General features: G+C 35.9%; 1 protein-coding gene across 1 annotated transcript in view; it reads right to left on the reverse strand.

Annotated features, from left to right (window-relative positions):
- Positions 1–13,782, reverse strand: part of LOC106468512 (UDP-N-acetylhexosamine pyrophosphorylase-like) — a 40,858-nt gene extending 27,076 nt beyond the window's left edge. The window contains exons 1-2 of the mRNA XM_022396847.1: positions 13,708–13,782; positions 4,296–4,574 (exon numbers count right to left, since the gene is read on the reverse strand). Coding sequence (XP_022252555.1) covers positions 4,296–4,572 — 277 coding nt within the window. The 5' untranslated portion in view covers positions 4,573–4,574; positions 13,708–13,782. The remainder of the gene's footprint in view (positions 1–4,295; positions 4,575–13,707) is intronic.
- Between the last annotated feature and the right edge of the window lie 1,731 nt (positions 13,783–15,513).

Consider the following 15,513-nt stretch of genomic DNA (forward strand, 5'->3'; position numbering starts at 1 on the left):
AAAGTTATTAGTCGTGGCCTTGATTTATGACCTGTATTCACCCAAACTAAACTACGTGATATTATCCCCCCTCCATCCCTAATTTTATTCAGTATCATAGAATATCTTAGAAAATTAACGCTGGATTGAGACACGTCATTATGTTATTTCCTATAATTTTCGTGATTCATTTAAGCTTACTAGAATAATTAAGATGTCTTCGTCTTTATACGAAACTAAACCTTTCCATTCCATTCAGTTCAACTTTATCTAGCTGATACTTGCTTAAACATGACTTTTGGGCAGTACACACACCAAAACCTTATATTTGAATTCTTGTGTAAAACCCACACCAGTTAGTCTCGTTTATTGACATTCCTTCAAGTATAATTGAAAAAAAAAACATTTGTAGGATATTAAAATAGAGGTTATTTCATAATTACGAACTGTTCAAACCTCACTTTGTTTGTATAAATATCACATATTTTGAAGAATAGCTCGTGTTACGATTTCATTTCGATCAACTGTTATAAAACATAGCGGAATGCCGTAACAACCAAGTTCTACCTGACATCTGAAACGTTTTATAGAACTTTACCTGAGCACAGAGCATGAATGTTAAGTAGTTGGTTTATTTCAGAATCGCGCAAGTCTACAAAAACGTCTGTCTGCGCATAGCTGTACTTAATTTTGAACTATTCCAAAGCGCTCGAGTTTTGGGTCTGGTTTGAAAACCATTACAGCTTTTATATGTGATCTTGTGTGCTAACTTCTTAATCAGAACTTAATTTTGAACTGCTAGACTAGAAAACAGTACCCACCGCCAACTCTTGGGCTACTTTTGTGTGACTAAATAATGATAATTGATTGTTTCTTGTTAAGCATACCTTAAGCAAATATTTTTGACGCAGCTGCTTAAAAAAGTGATAGAGCAAAAAAGACAACGCAGAATTTTATTTTTCTGTTTTCAACATCAGACATTTTTGTACTGGAACACAAAAGAGATAAATATAATAAATCGGAAAATGACAACTTATGTAAATATGTTTTGTGTGTGTATATATATAAGGTCATCCATCTGTTAGGTCCCTGTTAAAAAGATAATATCGTTTATCTAACCTTTAACTTTTTAAGCAGCTGAAAGGATAAACGTGTTAATCTTTATCTCAAATGTAATTCCTATACGTTAATTTTGAAAACGTTTGCTTCAATTCTCTGATATAATCTTCAGATATTATATTTGACATTTCTGCTTTCTAGATAAGAAAATAAACTCGATTTGCATTTTGTTTGTTTGTTTGTTTCTAATTCGGTATAAAGCTACACAATGAGCTATCTGTGCTCTGCCCACCACGGGTATCTAAACCCGGTTTCTAGCGTTGTAAGTCCGCAGACATACCGCTGTGTCACTGGGGGGCAGGACGAAAAGTTTGTTTGTGTTGTGTGTTTATCTTATAGCAAAGCCACATCGGGTTATCTGCTGTGTCCACCGAGGGGAACAGAACCCCTGATTTTAGCAGTGTAAATCCGAAGACTTACTGCTGTCCCAGTGGGAGACAGGACGAAAAGAGTCACAACTGTGTTTTAAAATGAAACTTACGTCATTTGGTCGCCTGATATCTGGAAGGTACCATCATATGCACCAAAAATTGTCTTTATTGTTAACTAGCTTTTAGCTCTTCAGAGTTGGTTTAAAATACAGCTTATCCATCCTTAGCGAGTACTTACTTAAGTACTCGATAAAGTACTCGAGTTACCAAAAATATTATTTATTGGCTTAAAAGATAACAGAGAGAGAGAGAGAGATGGGGAACTACCATAGGCACACACACACATATATATATATAGCATTATAAATGTAAGAAGTCTAAATTGTCTCCTATGACAGAATACAAAGAGAATTACAGAAGATCAAGACAGTTTGTTAAACAGGAAATTAGAAAACCGAAAATAATACATAAATAAGGTCGACAGAAAATGTAAAGATTAAAAGTATCGATTTCTTGTTGTTGTTAACTACATTAATGGTAAGCAAATGTTAGAATGGGAGCAGGATTTTTCATGGATGGTAAAGTAAGTCTCACATCTGATGACTATGAAATGATTGTTATTAAATTCTATATTTGTCTTAAATTTATACTAATAAAGATTTAAGCAATATTCCTCACCCTGAACAGTTGCTAGATGGAAACGAGATTACCACATTTATTCTGAGTTTGTTAAGAAAAAAAATCGAAGCTTTAAAGAATGATAAAGCTTCTGAGCGAGATAATATTTTTTTCCAAAGATTTTTAACATACTTTAGCTTGTTTGAATTTTGCGTACCTAATTTAGCAGTGAAAGACTAGAGAGAAGGCAGCTAGTCATCACCACCAACCGCCAGCTCTTGGGCTACTCTTTTACCAACGAATAGTAGGATTGACCGTCACAGGCTGAAAGGACGAGCATGTTTGGTGGGACGGGGGATTCGAACGCGCTAACTACCTGGTCATGCTGGGCCACCTATTAAATGATCTAAGCGTTTTATTCAAAATATATTGAAGATATATTAGAACAATTTTTTTTAAGTTTTCCATGGGTCCTATATTTTTTTTTTATCCTTTACACGTGTTTGGAATGAGATTGATTTAAAGACTAAGAAGAATCAAACTCTAGTGGAAAAATTACACACACTTTCATCATGCCAAAAGCGGGTTTAGTAACTGAATTTTGACATTACGGTTATCTTTCAACACTAAAACTCATTTTGACTGTTTGTATTGATGCTATCAGTTTTAAGTAAATCGCACGCTCTGTTTGGTTCTCAAACTTGTTGGGAACCTTAAGCAAAGTTGAGGAATGACTAATATCCACAAACAAATTATTCTGACTAATGAGAAATTTATCAAAAAGGTCAGGTGCAATGATAAATTCTGAAGTTTCTAAATTTTTTCGTATAATTTAAGCAAGTTAAGCGTAACAATACTTGAAGTCAAAATTTTATCCTAATCTCTGCGTTAAATTTAAACGTTTTCTTTTCTACGTGACAGAAATGAGCCAAGAAATTCTTTTGAAATGTATGTTGGTAATTTACAATAACAGTCTTATATTATAAGGTGTGGTTCGTTTTGAATGTCGCGCAAAGCTACGCGAGGGCTATCTGCGCTAGCCATCCCTAATTTAGCAGCGTAAGACTAGAGGGAAGGCAGCTAGTCATCACCATCCACCGCCAACTCTTGAGCTGCTCTTTTACTAACGAATAGTGGAATTGACCATCACAATATATCGCCCCCACGGCTAAAAGGGTGAGCAGGTTTGGGTTTTAAAAGGAAATGAACAAATCTGTCTGTGTCAGGCAGTTATTTTTTCGGGGGGGGGGGGTATGACTGGCATGGTAGTTCAGTGTTATAGACAATTAACCAAGTAGGACACCTTTATTTTTATTTACTTTAGCCTTCAGATATATAAGAAATTCCCTTTTTTTCAACATAAATCGTACAGTTTTTATCAACATAAATCGTACCATGTGTTGAGGATATATATATATATATAATTAAAAGCGTACACTAATGACGAAAGTGATTCATAAATTCTATATTCAGACTTAAACGATACCTGTCTTTAATTCACTTGACCTTAAATTACCAAACCAGCTAGTAAGAATGAGTTACGTTTGACAAAGGCAGCGTGAAGTTTTGTTTTGGCTGTTAATTTTTTATTTGAAAAAAAACAAAAACATTCATGTTCTACAGGAATGTTTTCGCGCTAAATCATAATAAGAATTCAGGACTTATATGCGTTGCGGGTATTTAGATCTCATGAAATTTTTGTATGAATGTGCACCAAAGCGTTAACATTATAATTTTCTTTCAACTTTAGGAGAAAAATAAAAACAAAAACAGTTACATATATTCTGTATTACTTGATTCTTTGCTTGATTATTATAAGTTGATTAACAATACAAAAACAAAATTTACATGTAATGTATATTTCATGTTAGGCCTAATTTTTAGTATAGGTACTGAGGAAAAATGCCGTACAAATATTGTACAAATACAAATACAGTTACATATATTCTGTATTACTTGATTCTTTGCTTGATTATTATAAGTTGATTAACAATACAAAAACAAAATTTACATGTAATGTATATTTCATGTTAGGCCTAATTTTTAGTATAGGTACTGAGGAAAAATGCCGTACAAATATTCACGGAACTGGGTGTTTAATTAAAATATTGACTATTTCTTGCTCGTTACAATCTTTAAACAAATATTAAGACGAAAGTGATTTTCCCCCCGAAAATACAGCAATAGGAAGAAGTAATAAACACTCACCTTCTGTTCTGTAGGTCTTGAGAAGATCGGGATCGGTGCGAGACGATCTCCCGTGAAGTTCGTCAGGGATCGGTTGCAGCAGTTCATCCAGTTTCCCATTTTCGGTACTTGGCGTTAAGTTACAATGCTGGAGAATATCTGTGACCTCAGCAAAGTCGATACTAGCTAAATCATTGTACAGTAGGGTACGTTGATCGTGGGTCAGCGACGGCCAAAATTTCAGCAGATGTTCTTGACCATAACGAGCTAGGTTCTCCTGCAAGGTCTTTATGTCCATGTCTGTGAGAATGGAGACCATAAAGTATCTTAGTACGTGACGTCTGAAACTGAAGAATGTGCCATTGTTTTTTGTTTAAAACGAATGTATAAAGTTTCAGTATAATTTTGATTACTGATAAAGTTTAATAGATGCACTTGGTAACAGTTAGTTTAGAGATGCGCAATTCCATAACTAACGCCAGATTTGATTTGGAACCCACTCCAAAATTCGCAAAGTTTTAATACAAAACTATAGCTAAACTATAGGAGAAACTGCACAAAGTTTTCAGACAAAACATGACTATACCAAACTAAACTATAGCAACAACTGCAAGCTTGTATACAAACAATGATACACTTTCTTTAAAAATGAAACTGAACTTTTTTAACGTAGAGAAAACTAATCCCGAAACAACTGGAAAATTGTATTCTCAGATTGTCCCAATTATTCAAACTTCCTTACCTTCCGACTCTATATGATCATAAATAAAACGTAATTAGTATTTCTTTTTGATTACCTTTTCTACAGCAGAAAGGCACAAAAGCGTTCAGTCGATGTAATGTAATTTTTCAAGACTGACCAGATTCTCGTGAAATCGAAAAAGGTACTACCTCCCCAGGGACTAACTAGTAAGCGAATGGGAAGTAAGTGAAGTCACAAGGCCGCTGGAATGCCGCCGAACTGTGTCATGCCCTGATTAAATCCTTGTTAGACCTGAAAGCAGACTAAGATTTTATCCAGAACTACATTAGCCTACGAATATACCTGTAACCTAACTCGAAATTTGTAGTTATCATGGACTCAACGAAAGTACAAGTAACGTTAACGTGGAAATAAATGAACGTCGCGTGCGATTTGGAACAGAATTTCACTTTTCATTTATGAAAGTTTCTACAAATAAATCAGAAAAAGGTATCCTTAAGGTGTCAAGAACCGCTTTGATAGGTTATGCTTTCATAAAGTGATGACGATTGTATGATAAAGTCCTTCTGTTGGTCAGTGGTAAGTTCACGGACTTACAGCGCTTAAATTCGGGGCTCGATTCCCTGCGATGGACAGAGTAAAGATAGTCCATTGAATACTCTTGCGCTAAAAAAAAAGTCGGATTACATTAGGAAAACAATTTTTTTCCAATAAAATCTCTATGTATACGTTATCATCAAACGTAAGTACACTGAGACAGTGAGGGTCAGCAGATTTTAAAAACGAGAACACTACATGTCGTTCATGTAACCGTTTAAAACTTCTGGTTGGCTAATGTGTGTGTGTTTATGTAACTGTTTAAAACTTCTGGTTGGCTACTGTGTGTTGTGTTTATGTAACTGTTTAAAACTTCTGGTTGGGTGTGTGTGTGTGTTTATGTAACTGTTTAAAACTTCTGGTTGGCTAATGTGTGTGTGTGTTTATGTAACTGTTTAAAACTTCTGGTTGGCTAATGTGTGTGTGTGTGTGTGTGTATGTTTATGTAACTGTTCAAAACTTCTGGTTGGCTAATGTGTGTGTGTGTGTGTGTATGTTTATGTAACTGTTTAAAACTTCTGGTTGGCTAATGTGTGTGTGTGTTTATCTAACAGTTTAAAACTTCTGGTTGGCTAATGTGTGTGTGTGTTTTTTTTGTTCTTTTCAGCTATATGAAAAAGAATGTCTATTTTTATGATTCTTATTGAGGGTTAACGATTACAGTAAAAGTTTGTACTGAAACTTGTGTCTGTGTGTACAAATATAGGATGTCGGAGTACATTTTGGTAAAGATATAAAGACAAGCACATTAGTTTTATTTCTCTAAATAATAACTTTGGAGTAAAAAGTAATTTTTGATATTGTTACTAATTCACAAAAAATATTGAACTTGTTTTGAAGCACATCTATTAAAACAGAGAAAATGAATAAAAAGAAGGAGGCGTTAAATAATTCTTTCAATATCAAACACGTGGAGTAACGACTTGGTCGTTGGTTGTTGTTCCTGGTTATTTCAATGTTAAACTCGTGGAGTAATGACTTGGTTGTTGGCTGTTGTATATCGTTATTTCAATGTTAAACACGTAGAGTAACGACTTGGTCGTTGGCTGTTATACATCGTTATTTCAGTGTTAAACACGTGGAGTAACGACTTGGTCGTTGGCTGTTATACATCATTATTTCAGTGTTAAACACGTGGAGTAACGACTTGGTCGTTGGTTGTTATACATCATTATTTCAGTGTTAAACACGTGGTGTAACGACTTGGTCGTTGTTTGTTGTACATAGTTATTTCAATGTTAAACACGTGGAGTAAAGACTTGGTCGTTGCTGTTGTACATGGTTCTTGTACGTGGGAGATAAGATCAACATGTATGGAAAGTTAATTGGTCAAAATGTTGACCAGATCTGTTTCTAAAGTTGTTGTTTTTTTAAACAAAAATCGTAAATTAAGTTTTACCCCATTGCGCAGCAGCTGTACTTGTTTATTGACGTATCAAATAAACGTAAACATTTTAGATCGCTGATGGTGGAATGAGGAAGTTCCGAAACGTCAAGATTTAAAATGTTTTGTTTTACCGGTTTTTAATGAATAGATTTGTTTTCAACAAGTGTAAAGAACTGCGCACAGTTAACTAAACTAACGTGTCATATTTGGTAAAAAATACGTTTCTGTTACTGCTTTTATTGTAGTTTATTGGTACACGAAGGGCCGCATTAACCGTGGCGTAGTTGAGCCAGGGCCCCAAGCGGTGAGGGACCCCTACTAACGATTCGAACCGTCAGTTTAACTCTGTCTTTTTTCTATAAATCTTCATAATTTATCTGTTATTTGTTCTATCCTTAATCAATACAGACGAGATCAATTTGACCAACTTCGTAACCACCATAAAAAATACGAAATTAGTCAAAATTATCTATTTTTATTTCTAGAATTGCTTCAAATCGTAGCAGGAAACAAAATTTCTTTATACTAAATAGTTTAAAGCTTCTTAACCTTATACAACTGTTTATAATTAAATTTTATTGATTTATTGCCTTTTGTAGCGTAATTTTTAAAATTCCCGCCATAAGAAGTGTCAAAATACGCGGTAACATGAAGCATATGTTACTCTAACCAAGTTACATAAACGCTCCCACTATGTTGGCAAGTTACAAATGTGTTTGGAAAATCGGCTTGCTGCATATAAAGCGACAGAAATGAAGTTTGGATTTCTATTTAATTGTTTGTTTGTTTTGGCATTTCGCGCAAAGCTACACGAGGGCTATCTGCGCTAGCCGTCCCTAATTTAGCAGTGTAAGACTAGAGGGAAGGCAGCTAGTCATCACCACCCACCGCCAACTCTTGGGCTACTCTTTTACCAACGAATAGTGGGAGTGACCGTCACATTATAAATCCCCCACGGCTGAAAGGGCGAGCATGTTTGGTGGGATGCGGATTCAAAACCGCGACCCTCAGATTGTGAGTCGAGCGCCTTACCCACCTGGCCATGCCGGGCCTTCTATTTAATTTCAAAAATTTAAACGAGACTGATATTTTTGCTGCAGCTAAAATATTGGAAGATATATACTCTCCAGATCTAGACAGCTCTTTTCCCGATGAAATGATACAGTTTACGAATTATTTTGATAGCGAAACACCATCCGTCCAACAATGCATCAAAGCAATCAGAAGAAAACAAACTCGAATCTGTTTTTCCTAATGTTGACGTGGCATTAAGAATATACTTGTGCCTACCCGCCACGAATTGCAGTGCAGAGAGAGTTTTTTCTAAAATGGCTAGATTGAAAAAATGAATTGCGTGCTTAGATGTTAAATAAACGCTTAGATGCCCTTTCCTTGCTCACGCTAGGAAGGACATTGCTTAGGCAAATAGATTATGAAGATGTAATTAGAGATTTTGCTTCCGCCAAAGCAAGGAAAAAAAAAACGATTTTAGGGTAACGTTTTGGCATGCTTCCGTAATGTTGTACAATAACTATATTGTTTTTTTATCTACCTAATTCATTCTTCCTTGCCATGTTGAACAAGTAAATAATTATTATTATTATTGTTTAATTTTAATATATCATTCTTAAAAGTTACTTGGATCATATTCTAATTTACTTCGAATAATTAGTTCATATTCTATAATTAACTTAATACGTATTAATTATAATTAACTTCAAATTTGCTTGTACCTTATTGAAGGGGCCTCAAAAAATAAGTGCGCCAGGGCCTCAACTACCTTGATGCGGGCTTGGGTACACGTCAAACGTAGAGATCTTTTGAGGTTAACTGTTTTCAGTAACAGAGTCTTGTACATCCATAGCATTCCGCTTCCTTACTCTGACGCATTAACTTTTAACCTCGAAATATACGTGACTCACTCAAACAATCTACGTTATCTTTCAATTATGGTATATATATATACGTAACTGAACTTGACCCTCTTTATAGTTAAAATATACTTACTTTAAATCTTTGGACTTACCTTATAAATATCCAAATATACTCTGTTGCAGTAACATACAAATCACTACACACTCTGTAATTCTGGCTAATCTGCAGCTAATGAAAGGCCGGTTTTAGGTATTGTGCTGTCTTATAGGCCCTCTTTATAGTTAAAATGTACTTACTTTAAATCTTTGGACTTACCTTATAAATATCCAAATATACTCTGTTGCAGTAACATACAAATCACTACAAACTCTGTAATTCAGGCTAACCTGCAGCTAATGAAAGGCCGATTTTAGGTATTGTGCTGCCTTATAGGCCCTCTTTATAGTTAAAATGTACTTACTTTAAATCTTTGGACTTATCTTATAAATATCCAAATATACTCTGTTGCAGTAACATACAAATCACTACAAACTCTGTAATTCTGGCTAATCTGCAGCTAATGAAAGGCCGGTTTTAGGTATTGTGCTGTCTTATAGGCCCTCTTTATAGTTAAAATGTACTTACTTTAAATCTTTGGACTTACCTTATAAATATCCAAATATACTCTGTTGCAGTAACATACAAATCACTACAAATTCTGTAATTCAGGCTAACCTGCAGCTAATGAAAGGCCGATTTTAGGTATTGTGCTGCCTTATAGGCCCTCTTTATAGTTAAAATGTACTTACTTTAAATCTTTGGACTTACCTTATAAATATCTAAATATACTCTGTTGCAGTAACATACAAATCACTACAAACTCTGTAATTCAGGCTAACCTGCAGCTAATGAAAGGCCGGTTTTAGGTATTGTGCTGCCTTATAAGCAGGATTTTAAAATGTCGTCCTTGGCGGAATCTCTGTATCATTACCTTCGATAAACGTACCTATAACATCATAACTGATTCGCAGACTTTAGTTTGTTTGTTTGTAGTTAAGTACAAAACTGCATGATGGGCTATCTGTGCTCTGCCCACCACGGGTGTCGAAACCCGGGTTCTAGCGTTTTAAGTCCACAGACGTATCGCTGGGCCAATAGGGGGCTGCAACCTCTAGTAAACTCTTACTTTTAACGGGACCATCTGTGTTTTTTTTCGAACTTTTTAGATTTTGAAGAATTGTATTTTACTCGTCTATTTTATTTATCATTATTATTTGCAAAGAGATATATATAAGATGCTTATTTAATTTCTAGTTTCTTGAATTTATAGATACTTCTTTTATATTTAAATCGATTATCTTACGTTACAATGTCTCAGTTTCCAAGTCTGTAAGACACGGCAAAGGGTATAAAGTGAGCGCGAGATAGCTGATTCTAATTTAAAGTGAAGTTAATATAAAAACGTTTATTGATTTTCCCGCCCTAGGTAGTTGCCTACCCACCAAAGCCGGACTTGCAACAATGCCTTTATTGTCGTTAATTAACTTCTGATCAAAACATGCCGTTACGTACAGATCACAACTATTAACCCAGTAAAAAAACTATCTAATCTATTATACCGTTCTAAATTATGATACATTAATCCACCAATAACAGAATACATTTTGGAATTAGCAGTAAGATTTTATACATTCTGGCGTAATTTTTATTCGAATGGTCAGTGAGATGAGGTGTTTATCAAATTCACTTCAGAATACTCATTAAGATTACTTCTTTCATAATATTCTGCAGTAGCTTAAGCGAACGTCTTGAATATATTGTTACGACAGCGGAAGTCACGTGACTCTGGTAACACGTGATGAGGTTCTAGAAAGATTATGACTTTTCCTGGCAACTCTAGTCTGTTCCAGGCGCCCTCTTTTATTAGTATATAAGCCTAGCAAATAAAGCGGAGAGGAGGAATTGGATAGATAGAGAGACTGAAGATAGAGATAATCGAGTCAAGCCGTAAGTAAAGTGTGTGAATCCCTGTGACTTATAGCGTGTTTTTATAAAATTAGTTAAGTTTAAAGTGACGGCGGAAATTCTGTGTATTACAAAGTTGTATCAAGAAAGAATAAACTAGTTTTAATTAAGAAAGGACTTGTATCGCTGAAGTTCCTCGGAAAGAATTTATACCGGAAATTAACAAACGAGCAGAGACGTAACAATATCATATAGTATTTTTAAATCAATATCAACGAAACGTTGTCTTTTGCACATGAAAGCTTTTAAACATATTGTACATATAAATGTGTTCTCTTGTGCAACTGGACAGAAAAGGTAAAAGTTTCACCGTGAAACGTTAATTTGAAGAAAGAAATCCACTTCTGATAAATCCACCCTCTTTCTCCGAGAAGCTGAGCGAATCCTGTCATTGTTCCTATTCTGTTATTTACTGTATGAATTATTTTGTTTACATACTACAAAGAAATCTTCTTAATAAGACAGATATTGCCTAAAATCTGAAAATTTTTGTCACTGCCGTTATAGGTGTATAGCAGGCAGTTGAAGTCTGGTTTATTGAAATGCATGTCACAAAACACCGAAAACATATATACCAAATTAAGGCAAATAAAATGACTCAAATCAACTATTTTGTTCACTCATTTCGTAAAAAAAAATAACACAACCTATAATTTCAAAAAATATTTTAGGCTATTCAGCAGCACTACACTCAATATATTACCATATAAATATGTTATCAGATCGAGTTATCGGTAGTAATTCTCAAGAAAGAAGGTTTCATTTATTTCGAAAAATGACAATGAACCTTAAGATTTTTATATAGCGTTCGTGACTTACTGTCATCAGTTATAATAACACTTGTTTACCATTCATGACTTGATGTTTTTTGCTTCCTGTTCACATTTCTTAGTCAAACCCATCATGATAGCATAATTCCACAATCATCTTTAAAAGATAAATTCAATCAATCTAGAGAGTTTGTTGAGTTTATAACCCTTGAGTGCTTATTTTAATCGCCTACATGTCACAAGATGGCACTAGTTACAGAATATCAGGACTAAAGAGCACGTATTAGGATAGAACCTATAATAAAATGTCAAATATTATTCATTATTTTGGCATAAGAGTGATAAAAGCTTGAAATTGAAAGTATATGAGATAGCAAACCCTAGTACCCATCTCCTGGTTCAACAAAACTTACAATAATTTTTACACAGCTATTCTGTATAACATAACAGTTTTAAAAATCTGGAAACTATAAATTCAAATATCATAGTTGGTTCACCTGACAAGTAACTAGTTAAAAAGTAAAGACAAATCTTTATTATATCTTTCGACGTCGACAGTACATAGTGTCTTCATCAAGTGTGTCCGTTTTTGTTTTTATTATCGCAAAGTTGGACAATCAGCTGTGTTCGCAGCAGTGATCGAATTCTGAATTTTAGCGTTATGGACAAACAAGCATATCGTTTAGCCATGCCACCAGGAGTCCTTCCTTTGCCCTCTAAGTAGGGAAATACTAGGTATTTATGTTTTCTCATAGCCACAGCGGGCTATCTGCTGTGTCCATTGAGAAGAATCGAACACCTGATTCTACCGCTGTAAATCCGAAGACTTACTCTGTCTCACGGGGGGACGCACTACTAGGTGTCCAAACTTTATGCTTTTAAGTGTTTATTTCTTTGACATATTAGTAAAGTAATTTCAAGCTATTTTGTACACTAATAAGCACGTGTAACGTTTATAAAAAAAACATTAAATTCCTGCTATAGAATTTGTTTGTTTTTGAATTTCGCGCAAAGCTACACGAGAGCTATCTGCGCTAGCCGTCTCTAATTTAGCAGTGTAAGACTAGAGGGAAGGCAGCTAGTCATCACCACCTACCGTCAGCTCTTGGGCTACTCTTTTACCAACGAATAGTGGGATTGACCGTCACAGGCTGAAAGGACGAGCATGTTTGGTGGGACGGGGGATTCGAACGCGCTAACTATCTGGTCATGCCGGGCCACCTATTAAATGATCTAAGCGTTTTATTCAAAATATATTGAAGATATATTAGAACAATTTTTTTAAAGTTTCCCATGGGTCCTATATTTTTTATCCTTTACACGTGATTGGAATGAGATTGATCTAAAGACTAAGAAGAATCAAACTCTAGTGGAAAAATTACACACACTTTCATCATGCCAAAAGCGGGTTTAGTAACTGAATTTTGACATTACAGTTATCTTTCAACACTAAAACTCATTTTGACTGTTTGTATTGATGCTATCAGTTTTAAGTAGATAAATAGCACGCTCTGTTTGGTCCTCAAACTTGTTGGGAACCTTAAGCAAAGTTGACGAATGACTAATATCCACAAACAAATTATTCTGACTAATGAGAAATTTATTGACCGTCACATTATAACGCCCCTACGGGTGAAAGGGCGAGCATGTTTGGTGGGACGGGGATTCGAACCCGCGACCCTCAGATTGCGAGTCGAGCGTCTTATCCACCTGGCCATGCTGGGGCCCTGCTATAGAAATAAGGTTTCGCAAAAATAGAGTTTTAGATGATCGTCCTTTCAGCCGTGGGAGAGCAATAATTCGAGGTCCAATCCCATTTTTCGTTGGTATAGAGTAGCCCAAGAGTTGGCGTTGGGTGGTGTTTACTAGCTGTATTTCTAAGCTAGGGATGGTTAGTGCAGATAGTCTTGCGCTAAATTAAACAAAACAAACAAAACTTTTCTAGTTAGTATACGTTCTATTTGCTTCACTACTGCCTTCCTGACAAAGTTATCGGCTTTACTAAAGAATAAAGCTATTTTTTGCTATTAATAACACTCTTTAGAAAATACTCTTTCTACAATACTCTAACAGCGAAGTGCTAATTATTTTGCTTACCTCTATACTCCTATCTGTTCAATAGTATACAAACAAGGTCACGACAGTGATCAAACTAGAGCACTAGCATAAACGTTTCTGATAATCGAGCAGTTTCTGATTTACTTATAACACTTTGTGATTGGATTAATCTGGAAGTCGCTTAAAATATTTGACAACTCCACCCTCATGTAATGACGTCATAGGGAAACAACTATGCAAATAAACTGATATGTTCGTGCTTCAACTGTATCTTATATAACACCCGATAATACGAGATAATTGAACAACTGTTAATCTCATAATGATATTGAAAAACTTTGAACCTAATACTTGATATACGTTTTTCCAGCATTCACTATTCGTAGATGCAGTTTTCCAAGAAAAGACCTTTCAGCCGTTGGGGCGTTATAATGTGACGGTCAATCCCACTATTCGTTGGTAAAAAGAGTAGCCCAAGAGTTGGCGGTGGGTGGTGATGACTAGCTGCCTTCCCTCTAGTCTTACACTGCTAAATTAGGGACGGCTAGCGCAGATAGCCCTCGTGTAGCTTTGCGCGAAATTCCAAAACAAACAAAGAATCGCATTACCATGTCCCTGGCTGCACATTTCCATCTTACCTTGGGAGACATCATCAGCACTGGAACTGTTTAACTGTGGGTGGTAAGTACTTTATCTTTGCAGGGGTTTTTATTGCATATTTGGATCCTGCTCATTGACAAGTATTGCCTGACCAGGTGTTCTTTGTCTTAAATCTGCACTGTACGATTTGTGATCGTATACCATGCTACATGACTGTGACGTTAAGGCTCTTTCTACAGCAGACCTGATGTACTATTCCAGATGCTGCCAGGTATTGGTTGATCAACTGCATCGAGGTGTCCTATATGCATCAAAATACAATATCATAACACATAAGAAGGTCAAGTTATAAACACTGTTGATATGGGGGTGTTTCACAAGACTGCTCATAGATATACCTCATGGTCTATTACTTCATAAATATATTCTTTCCAGACTGTACACTCATGGACTAACATCAGTAAAGCAAACAGAGATTACTGCCCATCTCTGATGATCCATGGCATTGAGGCGCTGCCTACCATGCCAGTAGATGTTGTTTGATTGACTGCATCAACATGATTGCACTGCTTTTCAAAATACGGTATTGCAGTTACCAATTGCAGTGTCTCTGGTACTGTGGTCCCACAGACTCCCCAACACATTTTCTGTCCTTCTAGTGGAGTATGGGAGTTCTTGCCACTTACCAGTTCCTAGCCATTGGGTTGGTGGACCATGGAGGCCTGTCCTCCTGATTATGCACAATATCACTCAGTTGAGAGTAGGACAGTGGCATTTTGCTGGTATAGATGGCAAGACACCATTCCTACCACAAACCTGATGCATATTTCCAAATGCACTTCACCATATATTGCAATTTGCCCTTCTAGCTGAGGCACCCTCCTTTCTACCATCTGCCAAATGTTGATTCCCAAGATGTTGGTGTTGATTGGAGCCGGACCAACCACATAAGTCCTCAGATGTGTTTGGATAATATCCTCCTTCTACTGTGGACTGAATGATAATTCCCCAATTCTGCCAGGTTTTGGACTGGACATGCAACCACAAATAGCAGCCCCTATTTCTGCCATCTCCTGGATGTAAGTTCCTGGTGGATTTGGTGTTGGTTGTAGATGGACAAGACACTTGAAATCCTGCATGTATAAGGCTTGGTGCTCTCCTTCTACCACAGACTGGACGGAAAATTCCCAATAGCACCAGGTTATGGACTGGAGAAAAACACCAATCTGGGCCCTCTATCATCCT

This window comes from Limulus polyphemus, unplaced genomic scaffold (genome assembly GCF_000517525.1).
Source record: "Limulus polyphemus unplaced genomic scaffold, Limulus_polyphemus-2.1.2 Scaffold3034, whole genome shotgun sequence".
Lineage (NCBI taxonomy): Eukaryota > Metazoa > Arthropoda > Merostomata > Xiphosura > Limulidae > Limulus > Limulus polyphemus.